Consider the following 24,628-nt stretch of genomic DNA (forward strand, 5'->3'; position numbering starts at 1 on the left):
ATAATTGCAGCCCTAAATGGATTTAATAGTGACAAAGATGATCAGACATGAAAATGACTAAAGACAAATTGAAAAAAAGAATTCATTTTCAAAAAAGATTAATTCAGGACAGATACCCACCCTTAGCGCCTCCATTCCGAGGAATCCAAGGCAGGAGTCAGTATTTTCATAACAAACAAAAAGGTATAGCGAAGCCAAAGCGGAGGTCACTTTCAAAAAAAGAACTCATGTGGAATTTTATTCAGAACTGTTGGGAAGGCAGGAGGAGCAGTCAATCATTCCTCTTTATAGGAAGAAAAGATTGGAGGGCAGAAAGGAGAGCGAAATCTAATGACTCTATAGACCCTTTAACTCCCTCAATCTCCCGTTTGAAGGTGGAAATTTAAGCGCTTTTGAAGGCAAGGTTGGCCGAGTTTATAGCTTTAGATTATGCAATTGTTTCTTCAGGGGTTTGCTGATTAATTTCATACTCTGGCTGACAGGTTCTTAATGCACAGTGGACAGGGCTGCTGCAGGACATTCTGACAGCATTGCATTAAGCAAACCTCGCTTTTCTCAATTTATACACACGCATAAAGAGAGATGCAAAGCTGACCCTGAGAGAAATGGAAATCGAGAGAGAACGAGTCACCTTGGAGTGAAAGACAATTGTTCTGAGTGCTGCCACAACTGTAATGCGCGCAAGCTTTTATGTGCAAACTCGTGTGTGTTTTTTTGTGTCTGTGTGTGTGTGTGTGTGGCATCTCTTTCTGGAGTTGTTTGGAGAGCAGTCTAGCAGCTTAACAATGCTTTCTTTCATTACTATATTGAATCATATTATATATTTAATTTTGGGCTTTGCTTATGAATTGTTTATCATCTCCCCGTGACCTAAATTCAAGGCTCTGTTTCTCAGTTGGCAACATTTTAATCTTTGTCAAAGCATTTCGAATTGCAGAGGAAGGCTGCTGCGCTAATGAATGGAGTCAATGGAGTCTGGTCCCACAGCTTCTGGATTCTACGCCTGGCTCACGGGAACCACTTTACGTGATCTTTGGTCTGGCATAGATTATATCATGTGTTTGTAAGAAAAAGCATTTGTTTTCAAGTGGTATTCTGTAAACTAATTTGGGAAGAGATCTGAAACCCATTTGCTTAGCTTGTTTCTAAAATGCTCCAGGAGTGGATATGTTTAACCGCCCTCCTTTCATTATGCATCGTAAAACCCTTTAGCTAGTTCGGTGTTTTGTAATTAGTGCTGCTTTCTCTAGAGCTCATGCTATCATTCATGCTTAGGGATTTGAACAGACACCTAACCGTGAGAACTGCATCTCGGCATTAACGTGACCACCTAAAACCCTAACAATCACCCTGACCACCCTAGCAAACCTCTGCAAAACATACTAGCAACCAATTTGGAATGTCAGCAACTTTTGCAAGCATAAGCAGCACTGCACATAAAAAAAAAAAATCTGGTTCTATCTATAGTCTTTGTGGCAGAATGTAATTTACAAATTTAAGTGTGTAAGTAAAAAAAACAAAAACAAAGAAAACATGAATGTTTTTCAGGTCAACAGCAACACAGTGTCTCGTTCCTCATTTCCGTCTAAACTGCTACTAATGAATCTTTTGCTGTTCACTGGGAGCCTTCAGGAGATGATCAGAGATGAACCTGCTTCTGCTGCACTGCTTTAAGCTCTGTGTTGGACATAACGTACTCTGAATTGAGTGAACTTTGTTTTCAAACCACCTTGTTATTTAATGCATTTTAAAAGCGATTTTACACACCGGCCTGACGGTCTGTGCAGATTGTTCCTGCCTGATGGCGGAAAGCGGTTTGGCGTGAAACAGCCTCTATTTTGAGAAAGCGTGTGAACTGCTGTGTTAGGAATTTCAGGGAGAAGGGGAGGAGAAAAGCGATATTTCATTCCCCGAGGCTGTACATGTCACAGATGCGGTTCGGTGATACCAACACAAACAGTCCCGTTTTAAACTTCTCAACTTCTTTGAAGAAAAAATCAAGCTTCCATTAACAATATCTGTGCTCATCATAAAAACATGCTCATATGAGAGATGAGAGACAGCTCATATACTCATCACTGCCCCTTGATGCATTAGTATTTTCAGCATTCAGACCTCTGAGAGGGCTGCACATAAATAATCCATCATTTGTTCTGCATAGATCAGGTTCGTTCATTCATTCACATCGGACTTCCCGATAAGTGCAGAAGGTTTCTTAATACACGTTTAAGATCACCGGTTCTAGACGGATCCTTCGCATTCTGATACATTTTTTATAATCACACATTTTTAGGAGAGCAAAATTGAGCTTTACTGGCAGAAATGTAGTATAAATCACTTACCTCTTTTATTATAATAAAACAGTATATAAAATAGTATATAAGTTAGTATTACATATAAAATGTATTGTTATTAATTAATGTGTGTGTGTGTGTATATATACAATACTATGCATTATTATTATTATTGATGTTGTTGTTGTTGTTGATATATATATATACTCTCATACATAAAGGCTCGTCTCAGTTTTGCCAGAAAACATCTTGATGATCCTCAAGACTTTTGGGAAAATGCTCTGTGGACTGACGAGTCAAAAGTTTAACTTTTTGGAAGGTGTGTGTCCCATTACATCTGGCGTAAAAGTAACAGCATTTCAGAAAAAGAACATATATGTATATATGTATATGTATATATATATACAGTGGTGTGAAAAAGTGTTGGCCCCTTTCCTGATTTTTTTTGCATGTTTGTCACATTTTAATGTTTCAGATCATCAAACAAATTTAAATATTAATCAAAGATAACACAAGTAAACACAACATGCTTTTAAATGAAGGGTTTTTTTATGAAGGGAAAACCAAATCCAAACCCACATGAGAAATGTGTGAAAAAGTGCTTGCAAAAGCTACACATCATGTTGAGTGAGTGAAGTGACATTCAGCCAAGTATGGTGACCCATACTCGGAATTCGTGCTCTGCATTTAACCCATCCAACGTGCACACACAGCAGTGAACACACACACACCGTGAACATACACCCGGAGCAGTGGGGAGACATTTTATGAGAAAGATCCCAATTACTTTCTATCAGTCTGAAAAAGGTTATAAAGCCATTTCTAAAGCTTTGGGACTCCAGCGAACCACAGTTAGAGCCATTATCCACAAATGGCGAAAACATGGAACAGTGGTGAATCTTCCCAGGAGTGGCTGGCTGACCAAAATTACGAGCGCAGCGACGACTCATCCATGAGGTCACAAAAGACCCCACAACAACATCTAAAGAACTGCAGGCCTCACTTGCCTCAGTTAAGGTCAGTGTTCATGAAGAGACCATAAGAAGAGACTGGGCAAAAATGGCCTGCATGACAGAGTTCCAAGACGAAAACCGCTGCTGAGCAAAAAGAAAAGGTGTGTGTCCCATTACATCTGGTGTAAAAGTAACACAGCATTTCAGAAAAAGAACTTCATACCAACAGTAAAATATGGTGGTGGTAGTGTGATGGTCTGGGACTGTTTTGCTGCTTCAGGAAGACCTGGAAGACTTGCTGTGATAAATGGAACCATGAATTCAGCTGTCTACCAAAAAAATCCTGATGGACAATGTCCGGCCATCTGTTCGTGACCTCAAGATGAAGCGAACTTGGGTTCTGCAGCAGGACAATGATCCAAAACACACCAGCAAATCCACCTCTGAATGGCTGAAGAAAAACAAAATGAAGACTTTGGAGTGGCCTAGTCAAAGTCCTGACCTGAATCCTATTGAGATGCTGTGGCATGACCTTAAATAGGCGGCTCATGCTCGAAAACCCTCCAATGTGGCTGAATTACAACAATTCTGCCAAGATGAGTGGGCCAAAATTCCTCCACAGCGCTGTAACAGACTCATTGAAAGTTGTCGCAAATGCTTGATTACAGTTGTTGCTGCTAAGGGTGGCCCAACCAGTTATTAGGTTTAGGGGGCAAGCACTTTTTCACACAGGGCCATGTGGGTTTGGATTTTGTTTTCTCTTCATAATAAAAAACTTCATTCAAAAACTGCATGTTGTGTTTACTTGTGTTATCTTTGATTAATATTTACATTGTTTGATGATCTGAAACATTCAAGTGCGACAAACTTCAAAAAAAAGGAAGGGGGCCAACACTTTTTCACACCACTGTATATATATATATATATATATATATATATATATATATATATATATATATATATATATATATATATATACTAAATATATAATACTAACAATATGTATAAATAAAATATATAATGTATAATGCATCATATATATTATAATAATATAATCATATAATCATTTTTGCCTTATTTTACATGTTGTGCAGATTCTGCAGTTCACAGTGAATAATTTTACAATTTGCATATGGTGTTGCAACTTGGAACTTAAATGTAAAATCTGGATCCTGAAGCAAAACCAGTTGACAATTGCTAATTTGCTAGTTTCATCCACACACACACACACCAATGACGCAGAGTCCAAACGCAGCATGACTCGCACAACACCTGGGGGCGGCTTAGGCAAAGCTGATCATATCCTCCGCTCCCAAATCACTAACAGGTGGTGCAAGACTGGGCTGCGCTCACCTTCTGCAAACTGCATGGGGTGTTTTTCAGTGGATGTCTTTTCTAAGGAAAGATTAAGAGGTCTTTGACCTGCTGCACACTAGTTTTAACACCTTCTTTAGCAAAGTTAACCCTATTGGTGAGAGCTCTAAGGCTATTGGCCTAGGGGTTATCAAGCTTAAATAGGTTTAGCTTGGCGTGCCCGTTATCTGTTTTGCGTTTGAAAGACGACCAAGTGTCGTTACCTCAGCTCAACTCCAGATCCAACTTCCAGCGCGCTCCCACACGCAACCTCTCAGATACTTATCCAGCGATAATTTAATCTTTTGCATCGAGGCCGGAGAATCCCGACCACAGCTCCATTTAAGTTCCCAGCTCCAGCCTTTTAACAGCGAGCAGATAGGACCGATATCGAGGGCCGATGTCTGGTTGGATGTGTTTTGTGGTTTGGCTTGAAATTTTCAAAAGGCCTCCGTTATGTAAAATGGAAAAACTAATAACGGAGGCTCCAGCAACATGGAGAATTGCTTTGTGCACTTCTCACCAACATAAGCTGTAAAAGTTTGATGTACAAGTTGAGCGCTTGTAGGGCTTAGGTTACAGTTTATCTCTCAATCTTGTTTTCTTGTCATGCCTCATTGTCTTTAATGAGGAGACATGTTTGGGATGAAGCAGGTTGATATATCTAGCTGCTAAGAAGCTTGGGAAGATTTGAGTGTATTGATTTTCCTGCTCTAACACTTCTCCACCTTGTGCTTCTTAACGTTCAAATTATTCTATGCTATATTTATCTTTCTTGCCTCCTTGATATAAATTCTATTTCTTTGCAATTTTTGGACTAGGGTTGTCATATATGTTGTTCTTTTTCATTTAAATGTCACATCTAATGCATCTCTTCCCTTAGCAAGATAGTAGCTTAAACAGTTATGAGTTAGATTTCATGAGAATGTATTAAGTCCTACATTACATTCAAGGAATTTATTTTAACATGATTTGGATTATCAAAAACATAAATGTAAAACTTAAAAGTTAATAAATATTATGGAAGTGTTATGGTTTTATGTGTGAAATGTTAAGGGCAACTATCTTAATTCATTATTTATTGCATGCCTCAAGATGAATTCCTCATTTTAAAATATTGTTAGTGGTAACATATCCTCATTTATACTAAATTATATTCTAATCAACACCAACAAAAAACTTGCATGATTCAGTTGGATCATTTGGCTTTCCATACATCTCCTAACTAAAAAACTAAATTATATTTAAGACATGTATTAATCGCATCCGAAATAAGTTTGTGTGTGTGTGTGTGTGTGTGTGTGTGTATATATATATATATATATATATATATGTGTGTGTGACCCTGGATCACAAAACCAGTCATAAGTAGCACATGTATAGTTGTAGCACTAGCCAAAAATACATTGTATGGGTCAAAATTACAGATTTTTCTTTTATGCCAAAAATCATTAGGAAGTTAAATAAAGATTATGTTCCTTGAAGAAATTTGGTAAATTTCGTACTGTAAATATATTAAAACTTTAAGCATCTTCAAATATTGTCCTCTCCTAACAAACCATACATCAATGGAAAACTTATTTATTCAGCTTTCGGATCATGTATAAATCTCAATTTCAAAAATTTTACCCTTATGACTGGTTTTGTGGTCCATGGTCATATATATATATATATATATATATATATTTATATATTGATTATAAATGTATATAATCTTCAAAACAAGTAAGAACAATCGTTCATTTCAAGCTTTGCGCTCTTCTGCGAGGTGTCCTCGGGGAGGTCTGGACCACCAGTGGAGGAGAATCAGGAGGAATGCAGGAGTCTTTTGTGAGAGGCTCTGGGCTTTCAGGAGCGACCTCGGATGATTAACAAATCAATTACACGCCGCTGCATTTGGTAACAGAGAGACATGTGCCGTAGCTCTGTATCCTCAGCATGGAGCCGTGCCGATTCGAAACACCCCGCACCCTGACCGACCCCTGACGGCACTGCTCCAGCCGTGAACCCAACAGGTGACCTTATCCAATGAGAGTGAGCAGATTGCACATATGTTTGTTTGTCTTCACATTCACTGAAGCAGAAGTGTGCTTGACATTTCCAAAGCAGTACCTCAAAGCCGCCAGCGGAAACTTTTAACACCCTTCCGCTCAAGAAACACATTCAAGAGTTGGCATCATACACCCAGAACCGCTCTTAATTAGTGCACAGTCCATTTGTGGATGGTTCTATTTCTAATATGCTTAAATTATCTCTTGCAGTATCATGTTTGCGTTTTTAGAAACCACTTAGCTTTTTTCCAAACTACAGTGTTCAGATAAGGATTAACTGTCACGCTGTTTGATGCTCACTGTCTCATACGGGGTTCTCTTCCATATTACACCTTTTTGAAATTCTAAGTGCAATGTGGGAAATGAGGTTGTTAAGCTTACGGTGAAATCACAGGGCACATTTTGGCCGAACCGCAGAGCTCACTACTTGAAAGGGAATAATACAGGTGTGTGCACATCTTTGAACAAATTAGTTTTGAACAGGTTTTTGTTTTTCTCCTCTCATATTTTCCCATGTTTGATAAGAAGGAATCTGATTCTTTATCTCCATCTGTTGCTCTCTTTCCCTTTGTTTTCTTTGCCCTTCCGAGGGTCAGTCTGCAATATGTGTAGCATTTATTTATTTATATATATATATATATATATATATATATATATATATATATATATCAGCCACAGCACTGTTTTGCGTCTCTGAGCAACATGACAGAGTTTCGTTCCTGAATGATTAACTGTTTAAATTATTTGGTTCAATCGCAATGACTCACTTATTAACAGTGACTTGCTGCTACCTGCTGGCGGTTTTAATTTCACATTTAAAGTATCTTTTCATTTTTTAATAAATTGCAAACATCAGTTGTCCACGTATTATCAAAACATTATTTATGCATTTAAATGCAATTCAGATGCAACTTCTATGTGTTCTGCATTGCAAAGATTAATTTAGTCAATAACAGCCCAAATGTCTTATTGACTGATTCAATTTATTGACTCAAAAGGTGATGCACACTTTTCGAAAAAAATGCTTTATGAAGGTAAAAAATGGCCATTAAAGTTCAAATAAATTTAAATCACTTTAAACTTATTGGAAAATATTAATCTGCCACATGATAATAGGCTACATCAGCTAGAATACTTCAAACCAGAGCTGTTTTTGTTTTATATGCTGCTAAGAAGACTCCCCAGAAGATGGGTCAAGTATAGCTCCATCATTGTTCAAAGTAAAAAATTAGTTTTACTAAATAAAGAATTTGTAAAAATCAAGGAAATTTCCCTGGCATTTCTGTCTTTTTGCTGTATCGAAAATATACCGAACCATGACACCACTGAATTTTGTGAACCGTTACACCCCTAGTATGTGTGTATGTATGTATATACAGTATATACACTCACCGGCCACTGTATTAGGTACACCTGTTCAATTGCTTGGTAACACAAACTGCTAATCAGCCAATCACATGGCAGCAACTCGATGCATTTAGGCATCTAGATGTGGTGAAGACGACTTGCTGAAGTTCAAACCGAGCATCAGAATGGGGAAGAAAGGGGATTTAAGTGACTTTGAACATGGAATGGTTGTTGGTGCCTGACGGGCTGGTGTGAGTATTTCAAAAACTGCTGATCTACTGGGATTTTCACGCACAACCATCTCTAGGGTTTACAGAGAATGGTCCGAAAAAGAGAAAATATCCAGTGAGCGGCAGTTGTGTGGACGAAAATGCCAGAGGAGAATGGGCAGACTGGTTAGAGATGATAGAAAGGCAACAGTAACTCAAATAACCACTCGTTACAACCAAGGTATGCAAAATACCATCTCTGAACGCACAACACGTCGAACCCTGAAGCAGATGGGCTACAGCAGCAGAATACCACACCGGGTGCCGCTCCTGTCAGCTAAGAACAGGAAACGGAGGCTACAATTCGAACAGGCTCACCAAAATTGGACAACAGAAGATTGGAAATAAGTTGCCTGGTCTGATGAGTCTCGATTTCTGCTGCAACATTCAGATGGTAGTGTCAGAATTTGGCATAAAGAACATGAAAGCATGGATCCATCCTGCCTTGTCTCAACGGTTCAGGCTGGTGGTGGTGGTGTAATGGTGTGGGGGATATTTTCTTGGCACACTTTGGGCCCCTTAGTACCAATTGAGCATCGTTTAAACGCCACAGCCTACCTGAGTATTGTTGCTGACTATGTCCATCCCTTTATGACTACAGTGTACCCATCTTCTGATGGCTACTTCCAGCAGGATAATGCACCATGTCACAAAGCTCAAATCATCTCAGGCTGGTTTCTTGAACATGACAATGAGTTCACTTTACTCAAATGGCCTCACCAGATCTCAATCCAATAGAGCACCTTTGGGATGTGGTGGAACGGGAGATTCGCATTATGGATGTGCAGCCGACAAATCTGCAGCTACTGCGTGATGCTATCACGTCACTATAGACCAAAATCTCTGAGGAATGTTTCCAACACCTTGTTGAATCTATGCCACGAATAATTAAGGCAGTTCTGAAGGTAAAAGGGGGTCCAACCCGGTACTAGCAAGGTGTACCTAATAAAGTGGCCAGTGAGTGCATATGTTTGTGTATATACTGTATGTGTATATATATTATAACATGGTCTTTATTCTATCTATCTATCTATCTATCTATCTATCTATCTATCTATCTATCTATCTATCTGTCTATCTGTCTGTCTGTCTGTCTGTCTGTCTGTCTGTCTGTCTGTCTGTCTGTCATCTACCTAAACAAGTGGTGAAACTATAGATAAAGTTTAGTATGAAGTGGCACAAAGCAATTTCTTAACACTTAAGCACATTATTTTTGGACAGAATATTATAGTTACATTTTCTTACAATTGGAAAAGCCACTGATACAAGTCTTGCTCACTAAAGCCTCAGAATGGTTAAACCATCCACCACGTTTCAACTCAGGGAGGTTGTCCGTTGTATCACAGCTCTAATGTGCTTAAGTGGAAAGTCCACTTCTCTCTCTCTCTCTCTCTCTCTCTCTCTCTCTCTCTCTCTCTCTCTCTCTCTCTCTCTCTCAAGCTCCCGTTCTCACTCTGTCCCTCTATCCTTGACCATCTGCCGCAGGTCTCACCCAGAAGTGTCGTAAAGGGTCTGAGCATGAAAAATTACACTGTAAAAGCTTTTTTATATATCATAATGAGCTTAAGAAATGTATTTTTCACTTCACTTGTTTTAAGAACTATGACCAGAGCTGTAAGGATGGGTTGAATGTCAGAAAGCCTTTTGCTTTTCGCATTCAACAAACCTGAGAGGCTTTAATAATGCAAAACACAAATGTGAATTTTCATTTTTTTCCACTGTACTTAAACCAGAAAAGGACAGCCGCTGTCTTTTCTGTTAACATATTTAGTTATGGGATTATGTTCTGCTATTTCCAAAGAGAAAATTGGGTCTTATCTGGTCTGTATGACAGTTGCCACAGACTGCATCCGTGTCAGCCGGACACAGAGAGTTGGAAGATAGAAGTAGGACTGCCCTGAAGCGCTTATAATCCCACCCAGGATTACTGTAATCTCCCTCTCTTCGTTTTTGAAATCAGGATTTGTGAAAAGAAATTGTGAGTAGATGTGGTTAGTGCCACTGAGATACACTATAAGGCTTAAATATGCATAAGGGCTTCTTTTGTGGCTCAGATCGCTTGATCTGTAGTTGCGATGAGCGCTGGAATCGCAGTAATTGCTCTCAGAAAGGCTTTCATGTGTTCAAGACACAAAACAACAGACATGTAAAAAATTTAATGCAGATCTGTGTTTAGATTTTGGCATTAATTATTCTTATTCAAGCATTAAAATAGCATTTAGTCCACATTTTTGGAGAGGCTATGATCACAAAAGTGTCTAAGGGGAGACATGATATATATATTTTTTTTTATTAGGTTTGCTTCTTAATAATAGTTAAGTGACATAACATTCATACAATATTTCCAACTGAAATGCAGGTGGTCATTAAAACGATTTAAAAAGTGACAATGAAAAGTCTGTCAGCGTTTTTTTCTCTCACCCTCATGTCATTCCAAACCAGTTTGACTTTCTGTGAAAGACAAAAGATGTCTTCTGTGTAAACGTCAGTGTCGTTTTTTGTCGATTGTATGGACAAAAACAGCTGAAACAGTCTCTAAAAACAGTCTTTTTTTTTTGTTCCACAGTCACACAGGTTTGAAAAACGACAAAATGGAACGAGGGTGAGTAAATGAAGACAGATACTTTTGTTGGATTGGGGCCAAATAAAACAAAACATGAAGAGATTTTTAATGGTGACAATGGTTGTGTTCCTGTCTGGGATCATTTTAGAACAATGATATCACTCACAAGTAGCATCTTAGATGGACATTTGGGACGTACACAGATTAGACTTCAGCATTAATGGCGATTTATCTAGTGTATCCTTGCACATCAGTGCTGCTTAAACCCTTAAACAACAGAAAGCGGTGTGTCGTGGCTATTATATTTAAAAGGTTCCTGTCAAATCCAGGCTTAGATAAAAACGGATAACTTGTGGTGTCTGTTGGGCTCCCTGTAATTAATCTCGATGAATATAACTCTGACCACAAATTTCAAAGGAAGCAATTCATTTTTCAAAACTTTTAACTGGGGGTCTGGGGCTGGTAGCAGGAAATGAGCGGCGATGGCATTTGGTTCGTTAGGGCTAGACGATTGATAGGCTCAGTAACCACAGGAAAACACATGACCGGCTAATTGAGTTTGATCACTTGGTAATGCACTAGAGAAATTACCTAATCAATGCTCGTGCCATCGAGTAGGCCATTCTTTGTCTCTATAATGAATGCATTGCTTAAGCGTCCGATTATTCTCTTATTCATTTGATTCGGCTCGACACGCACAGGGGTAACTTGTCCCGGTCTTGTTTGTTATGTAGTTGTAAACATTGATCGCTCTTTGTTTATGAAGCTTTGTGTACATTTCGCAAATGCTATTCTACCCAGGAGCCTAGTGTTCAAACAGCCAAACAAACAGATGCAAAAAAAAAAAACCCTGTTTACCCTTTGATTGAAACCTTTGATTCTCAATAGCCCATCATGTCAGATGGCTGTTTTACACTCAATTAGGGAGCTGTTGGACCCGAGTCTGTTTGCAGTCAGAGTTTAGTTTGTTTAGTTGCTGTGAAAGTTTTCTTCTGAGGTACAGTTAATGCGGACTCCAGTTTGTATGAATCAATCTAAATTATGCAAGTGAGCCATATTTGAGGTTCATTTGCATGCTTTTGGTCGCATTTACCAAAGTTTAATGCATTTCTCATAGCTAGTGCATGGTTTCAGTGTAACCTTTTAACTTGCACATCAAATAGTAATTGAGTGTTTGTGTGTAGGATTAACTATACAGCCAACATCCCAAAGAGTGAACAGTTTTTTAAAAAAACTGTATATTTGTCCACTTGGCAGACTTACAAGGTGAAACTGGACAATTTTTCTTCGTAATGCACACACATGCTCTTCTCTGAGTCGTGTTTGTGTTGTCAGACAGCAGAGGGCACATATCTGGCACACCGGAATACCCAGATGCATTTCACAAGCTGGAGAGCTCCAATGACGTTCGAAAGGCAGATGGGCATCTATGCTGCATAAGCATGCCTTTCTTTCCCTCATGGCATCTTCCCCCCACCTCCGTACCTTTCACTGAATGTGCCTCTATATTTCTCTCTGTGTTTGTGCTGTAAACACGCTAATGCACACACACAGGTTTGCTTGTCTTTTGTTCATTTGTCTCTATTGAAAGTAGGCATCTGGCTGGTCACCGTGAAAACACTCCAGAGAGGTTACTGAGGATTCACTGAAATAGATGAACCATTTTCTGCCCATCTCTTGAGAGAGTCTGTTTTTCTCCCACACACTCCCTTGTACATACAGATTCCCTGTTGTTTTGTTGCTTCTATTCGGACTGGGAGCTTAGTGAAACTTTTTAAGGAAACGGCTTGTGATGACAACTGTGTGTTTGTGAGCGGGAGTTTGCTTTGCTGCTGTTAGGGGAATTTAAAGTTTACGTTCAGAAGTTAGCTACATCTTACAAAACTTGTGATTTGTGATCACAGTTTGAGTCATATACATTTTATTAGTATTCATAAATTAAGTAAATGTATTATTATTGTTATTTATTATAATGATGAAATGTATGGTATAGAATAAATTATATTTAGTTATATATTTATTTATATTTAATTATAAGTATATACATTTTCTATGTATTTTAGGGGGTTATGTCAGGGATGTTAATCTTTTATTATTAAAATATTATTTTATTTTTTTATTATCATGGCATATTTTGTAGTGACAGGGCATGAAAACTGGAAAGAAATGAAAGAAAGGAATGAAAACTGGAGCAGTATTATACTTGGTTTACCTGTACAAATGTGCCACTTTTTTTTTCTTTTTTCTTTTTTTCTTCTCAGAATTAATGCACAAGCAGTGATGTTTTCTTTGAAAGGTACAGTATATGTAGAAGTAAGCGTTAGCAGTTAGCCTTTGTCTCTGTCAATAAAGAAGCATCTGACATTTTTGAAAAGTCTATGTTGAAGTTTAGAGCATAAAAAAGTTCATAACAAAGAAAAATCTAGAAATCAGTCATGCGAAGTCTGAAGTACTAAGCGTTTTCGCTAATGGCACCAGATGAAAACATGCAGATGGAAGCTAAGCATGTTGTTAATACTCGATTGATGCAGTAGCACAAATGATGGTCCAGTGCCCTCAATTAGGATTTAAACACTCAATTAAAACAAACGCAAGTTTAGTAACAGCAATAAGTAGTGTAGGTCATTAGCTGTCTGTTAGCCTGTAGCATGCAACAGCTGGACTGGATATGAAAACAGCAAAAACGCAATGCAGCATTATTTATTAAAGTCACCTGATGGCTAGGCTACCTGATGCCATCCACGTCTCATTAAAACCAGGACCCAGACTTGTAAAAAATGACTGTGTGCTAATTGGCAAGAGAATGTGTGATCCGTACTGCTGGAATGTACTTTTTATTAGCTTTTAGTTGTTGATACAAAGCCTCACAGCAACACCGTTGGAACGAGAAGGCGACTTTGGATGCCAGCCTGTGAGGTTGTGTTGTGTTTTTCCTGATTGTGGATATTTGCAGGTTGGGTGCTTCTGATAAAGTTTTTGCTAAAGACACATGGTAGACGAAGAAAACATAAATAAGCATAGACTCATGCATGACCCAGTGCTGCCAGCGGACACAGCTTGTGTAATCTCAGAAAAGCCTCATAAATCTCGATTTAGACCGGCACGATTCCTCCTCGCACTCTCGCTCAGACGTTCTCTCCAGGGGCAGTTTGCATACAGGCAGGATGTTGTAAAACACTTCCCCGGAAAGTGCTCTTATCAACCTTTTAAAACGTAGATGTGTGGAGGTCGTATTCCTGTGATTCCTGTCGCTGCCAAGGGCACACAAACGCTACTATCAAAACGAACCATCTTCCTCCATTCTGGCACCCCTGCAGTTATGTTATTAATAGACAGTGCCTTTTTTAACTCATCTTTTTTAATGCCTGGTTTTCGCATTCTGGGAAATTGGATGTAGAGCTAGTTGAATGTACTGTCTAATACTAAATTTGCTCTTTTTTACCTCGAAATGCCGCAGCTACATGCATCGACGCTGCGAAAAAGGTTGATTCGTGCCCTGACCCTCGTGCTAAAGAAAAAGTTCTAAAATTTTTTCCTCAAAAACTGAAGTTACAGAACCAGAGTTCACTTTAAATTTTCAAAAGACTCATGGCAATTACAACTTTAACTGTGAAGCGTTCCAATCGTTGATTTAGCCTTTGATTCGGCTTCTGCATCTGTGCTTTTTATCTGCGGCTGGGGTTGAAAGACGCGCTCCGTACTGCGATAGAGAGTCTCAACAAAGCTTCAGAAAGGTCACGAGGGAAAGGGGAGGCCTACATGACCTTTCACACAATCCCCTCCTGCTGTGACTTTACCATCTCGTTTCATCATTTCATCCGTCAATATCTCCTTATGAAGACCAACGGTGCGTTGAAGAAAAATATGATATCTCTTTCTTGCAAATCTCCAGATATTGTTTTATGGTGGAAGGTTTTATAAGTGAAAAATCAAATTGAAAAGATAAACATTGCTCTCGTACTTTGATTATTTAGCATTTCTCTTTTTATCTAAAAGACCCAGATTTTCCTGGTTGCATCTTTCAAATGTCTTTGAAACAACGGGTACGATAACACTTTTATATACCGAGTACATGTGGTAATGTCAGGCATAAAAGCGTATGCTAGTAATAAAGAACGTTTCTGCACTGCATTACTGTACCATCAAGATGTCTGAGAGGTTTTATGGTGGTGTAGAGAGAGAGAGAGTGGATGTGGATGGGAGGGAGAGAAATGAACCAATGCATTAGTCTCCCTTCAGTCTCACGTTTAGCCGTGTCAATATTGTCTGGACCACAGCTGAGTCCAGATTCTCTTCTGTTCCACTCCGCATTGACTCTGAGTTGGTGCGCAAACACATTGTGGCAACATTGATGTAACATTGAGTTGAGTAATTGAAACCCATAGGAGAGAGATCGGAGAGGGGCTATCGGTTTTTTGGTCATCGTCAGCCATTGAAGAGAGAGAAACACTGAAATAGAGAGACAGGAGTGGATAAGTCTGGAAAGAATGACAAACCGGTGAATTTTACTCAATAAAGTGTTTCTTATTACTCAGTTCTGTCTTTTTTTGGCAGAACTGATTAGTAGATGTTGAGACGTACTCTTTTTTCATATAATGATGACGGATATGCAAAGTCCTGTTAACTGAAGTAAATATGCTTACCGTGTAAGAGTAGGCAAAACTCTTGAGATAACTCTATGTGAATATTTAAAAACAAATGCTGATGTAATATGATTTAAATACAAATATTAAATATTTTATCATAATTGAATAATGTAATGTAATGAAATATAATACAATAATTTTACAAAACTGGTAGCAGGTACTAATAACTAGTTAGTTAGAATTACAAATGGGGGGGAAATGGTAATTTTGGAGAAAATATACTTAATTGTCATATAATAATGTCACAAAATTACTACATATTGCATAAAAATAATGGTTTTGTTTTTTTAGATTTTTTTAATAAATATGACACAGACGTGTTTTTGTGAGAATCGCTCATCATAAATGTACTGGATTCTCACCAAATAATAATTATTATTATTTTTATTGATTGTTTTTCTTTTTTTCTTTTTTTTCCCATACATACAATATTGGCAAAGTGTCAATACACACACAAAGTCAAAACAGACATATAAAACGGAGAGGAATTCTCTCTCTCTCTTATGTATACATGTGATTTAAATCATATAAATCTGCAAAAAAAAAAAAGGTGTTAAATAAAATATATTGCTATAAGATAAGCTCTCGGTGAGACATTAATGAGCATTAAGACTACACTGTAGTGCAGGCAGTGAATAGTGAATATGAAGATCAGATTGCATCGCTGTAATACTGTGTATTTATTTTACAGTTAGTGTCAGTCTAAAGTAAATACGATTAGCTTCTATTACGAACAAGAGTTGTGAATGGGAAGTTCCCTGATGAATAAAAAAGGTTGTGCATGTGTGGGTGAGTGTGCAAAGCTTTTAACAACTCATCCTCTCGTTTTCTTATACCAACACACTCCCTCCTCTTCATTCCATTTTCTGCCGTGCTCCTCCACTCTTATTTGTATCTAACAGGTCATTAAGTTCACAAATGAGCAATTGAGTGTTTTGGATGTTTAATTAGCATGTTTCCTTGACTAATTAAAATGCACAAATCTAAGGATTAAAGCCCCCCTCCATTTCTCCCTCTCTCCCACCCCTTTTTTATGAATAATTAATCAATCTCTTTCACCAGGAGATTCTGTTGCACACCAGGACACATTTCAGTGTTGTGCAAGATGTAAACTCTAGTCCTTTTTCCTTCACAGACAGACAATTTTCCTGCTGAGCCCAATTACATGGGTAACAGGCAGCAGTTTGTTCAAAGGTAAGGCCTATTTAACAGGTTTCTCAGCTTTATTTGTCTTAAACTCCCCTGCACACAAATTTTCCTCAGATAAGAACAAAAAACCCATGCATCCATGCCCGGGTTAATCCGTCTGATTGTTTTCGTCTTGTTTTTCTGACTTGTAGCAGCTCCACATTCAAAGATCCAGAGCGAGCCAGTCTCAGAGACAGCGGGCACGGGGACAGCGACCAAGCGGATAGTGATCAGGACACTAATAAAGGCTCCTGCTGTGACATGTCTGCTAAGGAAGCGCTCAAGATGAAGGCCACTGGCCTCAAGCCTCAACCACTTGAGCAGGGTGAGTCCTTCAACATCAGGAACTTCATTCTAATCCAGTTTTTTTCCCCTTTTTCTGTACTTTCTCGCAGTCTTTCTTTTTGCTATTCGCTCGTTTTTGGACATTCCTTTTGTTTCTTGCATGTTTGTTGCTTTACTCTGGTTTTCAGCCGTCTCCATCTGGCACATTCCACAGATGCAGTACATCTTAGTGTCCCATGGTTTTATATTACTAGGTAGGGGTGTCCTCGACTAAGGATTTGCATAGTCGAATCAGAATTGTCAAAAAATAATATATAACTTTTTTTTATGTAATATATATATGCATTATAATCAAATATTTAAAAGTTCGGAATTAAAAATGTATGACTACAATGACTAAAATTGAATTATTATTCAATATTGCATTTAAAATAAATTTAAAATATCTGGAGTTTTTCAATCATTTAAATATATATATATATTTAACATTTAACATTCTTTTCAAATGTGCCAAAAAATAACATATGTAATATAGTTTTGACCTTACATTTTGTACCCTCTCTCTTTACTGTTTTTTTATGCATTTCCTTTTTTCAAATGAAGCTTTCAGTCCTTTCCCCGAGTCTTCAATCAGTTATTCATTTACTGATCTCACCGCAGTTGAATCTTCTTGCTGTCTCACTCTCATTTTCGAAACAGCTCATCTCTTTCTCCCGCTCTTTTGCTTTTCAAAATATATTCCATTCTTTAGACTCCTTATTTTCCTCTTTCCTCCATCTTTCATTTTCTCCCTCTCCCTCTTGCTCCCTCTCTCTCTTGTATTCTAGCCACGTTCTCAGTTTATCAAACCAGGCAGGCCCATTATGATTTTATAAGCCAAACCACTCTAGCCGTTCCATTTAGTGAGTGCTGGTTAGGCGCTGGGAGGCGCTTCCTTAAAATTTTGATAATGGAACATGGAAAATGACTTATCGTCCAGCAGGCCATGTCACATTCTCCACCTGATTAAATATGAATAATTATTCTGGGTCTCTCTTGGTAGGACAAATTAGTCGTGACAAGGGTAGAACAATAACTTCTGATAAGAAAGTAGTCCTGTGCTCCCTTTCCACTGAACTCGTTCAGGAAGGAAGCATGTAAAGATGGTTTTATTCATCTAAACCCAGATCTGTTGGGTCATGTTGAAGACTATTACACCGGTTGCCGTATCCCTCAAATGGCAATCCAAGGAAAAAAACTAAACAAAACAAAACATGAGAAAAAGAAAGAGAATAAATGGGCCACAGAAAGCAATACATCAAATATAATGGCACAATTAATCAATAGAACAGAGGGGAATCTACCGCTATCTGAGCCGAGGCAGCGGACGAGTACACCAAGCCTGTCTGCCTTGATTTGGCTTGCATGTGTATGTGTGTGTGTTTTCATTTGGATTCAGGAATAGACTGAATGCACTGGCAAGAGAAATTGGCCAATTAAAGAGGCCCATATGTTTCATATATTGAGAATGTAGTCATTTAATGGTGCATGGGAATGGTTAGAGAATGGCTGAAATTAGCTAGTTTAACAGTGTGACTCGCACTCACAAAGACAAGAGCTACAGTTGCAATAGTTGCATGTCCAACAAGCTTTATAATAACCTTAGCCATGAACAATGAAAACCTGACAGTGATCTGCCTGTGTTTTATCCTTATTTGTAGTTATTAAAGATGTTTTTTGCATGCTATGCCAGTCGGTGCTAATAGGTAGTGACAAGCAACTGTCTGAGTGAGTCAATCATTCACTGAACTGATTTATTCAAAAACACTGATTCATTCACGCACTAAGTAGCTGAGTGTTTTAATTGTTAAATCATTGAATCCTTTACTCAACTAAATAGATTTTCTCAAAAACAGTAATTAATTCAGGAACAAAATGGGTGATTATCCAGTCAATCATTTATCCAAACCCAATCGATTCGTTCCAGAACATTGATTCAGTCAGGTTTGAAATGGCTGACTGTTTAGTAAATCCATTACTCGTATTGAATTGTTTCACTCAAAGCACTGATTCATTCAGGAACTAAACAGCTGACTGTCTTTATAAGTGAATAATTGAATCATTTACTCAATCGAACTGTTTCGTTCAAAAATGTTGATTCATTCAGGAACAAAACTGTTTCTGTTTTGACTTCGATTGAATTTTTTTTTTGAGCAAAATTACACAAATTAACTAAAACTCACAGACATAAGCTATATTCAGTAAAACATGGACACTGAGCAGTGTGAGTACGGCATAGTAAACAAACTTATTTAATTGTATAGTCATTTGCGTTAAATAAAATATGCTGCTTTCTGGCTAGTTCTATAGTATGTAAATTTATTATCTCAAACCGTTCACTTTTGATGGCCAAACTCACTTTTCTCGCTTTCCTCACTATGTTTTCTTCTATTGAGTATAGAAATCAATATTCATTCTACAAGACAGTTAACTGGGAACGGCTGTCTGTTTTGCCAATATCACTCCAGAGGGCTGAGTGTATCTTCTCTCAAACAGAGACACTTGAAGCTCTCTCTCACACAGATGACACATGGCAGTCTAGAGAAAGCCCAGGCTAGCCTAAAGATCCCCTGTGTCCTCTTGTAAGCATTATCACCTCCAACATTAGACCGTCTCCACAACAGCCAGCTTCTAAATCTGCGCTAAAAGCCTTTGAAATGGATATTTTACAGTTGCTGGATGGCTATAACAACATTGCAGTGGAGTGAACGTTGTGTTTCACTGCATATGCAGCTTGATATAGTGGTGTCTTTAACAGTGGAGTGTTATAGCGGTTTATGGCAGCAGGTTATGGTCAGTGGATATGAGTATGTGTGTGTGTAAGGAGCCGCTTGGGTTTGATGCATTATTTAGGAAATAGGAACTTCTCTTTTTCTGCCTGCTTTTCCCTATTGTATCGTCCTCCCTAATCTTTAATTCCTTGAGTTTGACTTGTATAACACTAGATATCGTTTAGTGTAAATAACTTTAAAGTTGTTAAAGTATGCATTATTAAAATCATTCATTTTTAAACTTCAATACTGTGGGTGGGGAAAACAAAAAATTGGCTTTCCAAGTAGCTTTCTCTCCCTTTAATGAGACACCTGAGCTTGTTTTGTCTTTCACAAGTTTTGACAGTTCTCAGGCAATTGTATCTGATATGGTAAAGTATCTGATATGGTAACTAACTATCTGCTGCACAAATGCACCTCTGCCCAGTGTCTATATGTATGTATATATATATATATAGCTCTATGATTGATATCCAATGAAATCTTCAGAATTGCGCTGCTTTGCAAAAAGAAGAAAAAATCACACATTGATCTGCCTCTGAACAACTTCATCTCCATATTGAATTATTTTACCACGACGGGAGGATATTGTAAATAATGTTAAAGATTGCCTGCATTATTGTATGGAACTTTCCCGCTAATTCACAATTGATAAAAGTCCCATCCTACATGTTATTTTATTATTAAATATCCAGTTTGATGCAAAATGTGTCACATTAGAAAACTAAAATGCTTTTTCATATTTGTTTTAAGTACTTCCTCAGGTGTGGTTGTAAATCTACTTGCTAGATGTATTTCTAGATACACATGCATGCTTGGAATATTAACTATGTGCTGTACCAACAACTATTATAGCTGATGGCAAATTGTGTATTCATAAGGGCAGAATTAAATATAGAGATGAGAATGAAAAGAGAAACAGAACAAGTTGTGCTGAAGTTTTGGTCGTTTAGTTTCCTGTATGACAACCCTATAAATACACACGTGTTTTCACTTACTTCCGGGCATGCACTTTGGCTAGTTTTCAAGGTTGTGAATTTTTTATGCTCGTGTAAGTGTGTGTGTGTGTTTCCTTGGACTGTGTATTAAGTCGTAATTCAGTCGGTAGAGAGAGACCAGACCCTGTTCACACAGACATAAACAACAGAGGGTAGTAGAAGACAATACTCATCTTCCTCTCTTTCTCTCTCATATCTACATTAACCATGCTCACCCTCTAGCGCAAACACATTTATAGGAATCATAACTGAAAAGACATACGCATTGTGAATAGAACTCGCAGTCCCTCATGGATCTAGTGTCATGTTTTCATCCCTGTAGAGTTAGTTTTATCTGTCATGTTCCTTTCGCTCTCTCTGCTCTTAATTGGATCAGAACCAAGTTGTTCTTAAAACAAACATGAGCTCTGTTCCAAAACCTTGCAAGCTCTCTAGTTAGACATTGTTTTAAGCCATCATAGGCACTTTCCCAGTGGGAATGCTGTTCCGAAATGAGGGCAGCAATTTAAAATGTTGTTATGGCCAAAATTTTAGTATCCTTTCCAGACACGGCAATCCCAGGATGTCATTTTTTTTCTTTTATGAACTGTTTTGCTCAATATTTGTGTGTGCTATGTACTTATATGATTTAATACACACTCTTTTCTTTTTTCTGTCTATTTTATTTCACTCCCCTCTTTTTCTCCCACCATTCTTTTTGTCGCTGGCTCGTATGCTAGTGTGAAATTGATTAATTAGGCTCTCTAAATTGGGAGCTGTGTATTAATTAAGCAGAAAAGTATTTTTTTTATTAATTGTTGATTAATTGATGTAAAGTTTTGCCTGCAGCAAGGGCTAATCCTGGAATGTGTTCATCAGCGGCCATCACACGGTCTGATACGCATGTATATGAGTTACAAACACCGGCCCATTATACACACAGCGCCGAGATGTGTACCTGAGATAATGTGTGTGTGTGCGTGCGTGAAAAGGTCCCATTAGATTGCTGTTTAAGTGTTCTAGATGACCTCCCCTAATTGTGTTTGATTGGGGCGCGATAATCAAATTGTCTCACCTCTTTTCCACTGTAATGCTTCAGATTATTCATCTGAAGGAGCAAAATGGGAGATACTGAAATAGAAAAAGAAATTATTGTAATAACTGAACCATTGTCTTCCCAGGTTTATCCAGTTCAGTGCTATTTTAGTATCACTGATATGCTGTTTAATATTATATTGTTTTAGATATTATTTAGTATCTTGATATACTATTATAATTAAAAAAAAATATTTAATTTAGTTTTTATATTTAAAAAATTTTTTTTAGCTTAATTTGTTTAGCTTAAGTTTCAGTAAATTTGTTGTTTGTCTTTTTTTTTACTTTTAGTTTTGTTTAATATACGTGCATATAAAGTAGTTACTTTTAAATTCAGTTTTCGTTCTTGTAGAGTTAAACTAAAAGAAAATGAGAAATGTTGCCTTGGCAATAATAAAATAAAAAAATATATTTTAAATGTACTTTTAGTTAGTGATATTAATCATTGTCCAGTTAACTGTAACTACACCATTTTGGTGCCTTTATAGTGGCTTTAACTACACCATGGTGGCATAGAAGAATATAGCAATATTTAATTTTTTTAAAAGTTATCTTAAAAGTGTGAAATATATATATATATATATATATATATATATATATATATATATATATATATATATATATATATATATATATATATATATATATATTAGTGCTGTCAAGTGATTGATCGCGATTAATCACATCCAAAATAAAAGTTTTTGTTTACATAATATATGAGTATGTGCTATGAATATTTATTATGTCTTTATAAATACAAACACGTATGTATATTTAAGAAAAATATGTTATGTTTATATAATAAACATACTGTATTTATACATAATGTAAAATATAATAATATAAATATATAAATGTATACGTGTACGTGTAACTATTTTCAAAATATACTGTATGTGTGTGTATTTATATATACATAATAAATAAACACAGGACACATACATATATTATGTAAACAAAAACTTTGTTTGTATGTGTATATATGTATGTATACAATAGTTTCACATTCAATCTTCAAGTTAATGTACAAACAACATATTTTTAATATTTGTTTAATGGCCTCTTTTTTTATGACTGAAGGCCAGTATCACTGATACCAAGTAATACTGATTTCCCTATAAAAATAAATTCTCCCTAATATTTAACCATTGACTATAGCCATTAAACATTACATTATAATTAAGAGCTATCAATGTTAACATTTATTAGACGTTAAAAATAACTTCTAATTTAAGTGAATTTAAAACAATCTTCACATAAACTCATTATAATAAATGTTATATTTAGCTAGGCTACCTGAGCCCCTCAGCAGAAATATACAGAAATTGAATAAAGTTATCAAACACTAAATTCTAAACTAAATACAGATAAATAATTACAGCTATATAAAAGTTATTGATTTCCTCTTTTTTCTTTTATTCTTGATGAACAGACATCACAGCAGCTGGTTATTAGGTTGTTTTTGGCTATTTCTTTAAGAGCTGCTGCTGCTGTTGAACGTGACGCAGATCTGACACGCATCGTATTTTCTCTTAATTCTCTTTACCTTTTCTGACCCATTTCAGTCTCTTCTAATGAGCTGATGAGTTGAATCGGGGGTGTTAGATGAGGGAGACAGTGCTGGGCTGCTCCAGGACAGTTTTGAAAACCATTTCAGAGACATAATGTAACTCATATATAACTTATTACATACACAATGTAATGTTTTAATGCAGCTTTAATCGCCTTTTTGGTAACTTCATACCTTAACTGACCACAACATTGCATGCACGTGGTTTATTTTGCGCTTTGATATGAATTGATACAGGCTATAGCGCGCACCGGTTTCCGAGCTTGTTTGACTCATTTATTGAAGTGAAGCTGGAGCGCGTGTCTGAAACGTCTCCAGATTGATGTGATTGTAAAAATGTTCTGCGACTGAATAAATGCACTTCTTGTCAAGAAAAAACAGACAGAAACAGCAGTCATGAGTGGGGTGGCAACCCTTGGCTCTGCCCCTAGGTTAACGGTATTAAATTATTTTCGTGTTAAACTGAAAAAATTAATCACCTGCGTTAATGCGCTAATTTTGACAGCACTAATTTAATTATTTAATTGTTTCCTGCATTTGATGTCACAGGACAATAACTAATGAAGTATTTGAAGCAGTGCCATCAGCCAGTCAGCATCATCATGATGTCATTTTCGTGTAGCTCCAGAGTGATTAGTTATATGACATTTACTCAAAGACGTTAGCAAGCCAGGCAACTGCCATCGAGATCAATGAGAACGTTAACGGATAGCTTTCTCCAGACACGAACCCAGTCACCCATTTCCCGCACTTTATTTATTTTTTTTGGCAGAGTAATCAAGATCTCTTTTACCCAATTTGTTACAGCGTTACAGCAAGACTCCAAAACAAGACAGAACATCACATTCAGACGAAAGGTCTGATCAGACATATGGATTATGATCCTGATTCTACAAGCCTTGTTTAACTTTTCCTCCAGCAACATGATTCATTCATCAATAAATGACTCATTCAGTAGAACCTTTGTAAACTAAATAGGTGCTGGAACACTCAAGTGTTTAAAGATGACACGAGAAACAGTATTCATAATGCGTGCAACTTGGAATAGTTTATTTAAATATAATTGAATAAAGACCCTTATATCAGGGCCCAATAATGCCATTACTTTTCAAGGCCCCAGAATATTTGGTTGTCAAAAGAAAGAAAGAACAAAGCCTCATAAAATGCATAAAAAAATACATAAAATAATTTTAAATACTCTAGCTTCATTTTGTTTTTTTTGGTCCC

The 24,628-nt window shown here is 37.1% G+C and overlaps 1 protein-coding gene across 1 annotated transcript in view; it reads left to right on the plus strand.

Moving 5' to 3' along the window:
* LOC306854635 (protocadherin-17-like) overlaps nucleotides 1–24,628 on the plus strand; it is a 71,774-nt gene that overhangs the window by 15,111 nt on the left and 32,035 nt on the right. Inside the window, exons 3-4 of the mRNA XM_079392812.1 lie at nucleotides 16,612–16,670; nucleotides 16,817–16,989. Of these exons, the coding sequence (XP_079248938.1) occupies nucleotides 16,612–16,670; nucleotides 16,817–16,989 (232 nt within the window). The remainder of the gene's footprint in view (nucleotides 1–16,611; nucleotides 16,671–16,816; nucleotides 16,990–24,628) is intronic.

Source organism: Barbus barbus (genome assembly GCF_936440315.1).
Source record: "Barbus barbus genome assembly, chromosome: 35".
In the NCBI taxonomy this organism is placed as follows: domain Eukaryota; kingdom Metazoa; phylum Chordata; class Actinopteri; order Cypriniformes; family Cyprinidae; genus Barbus; species Barbus barbus.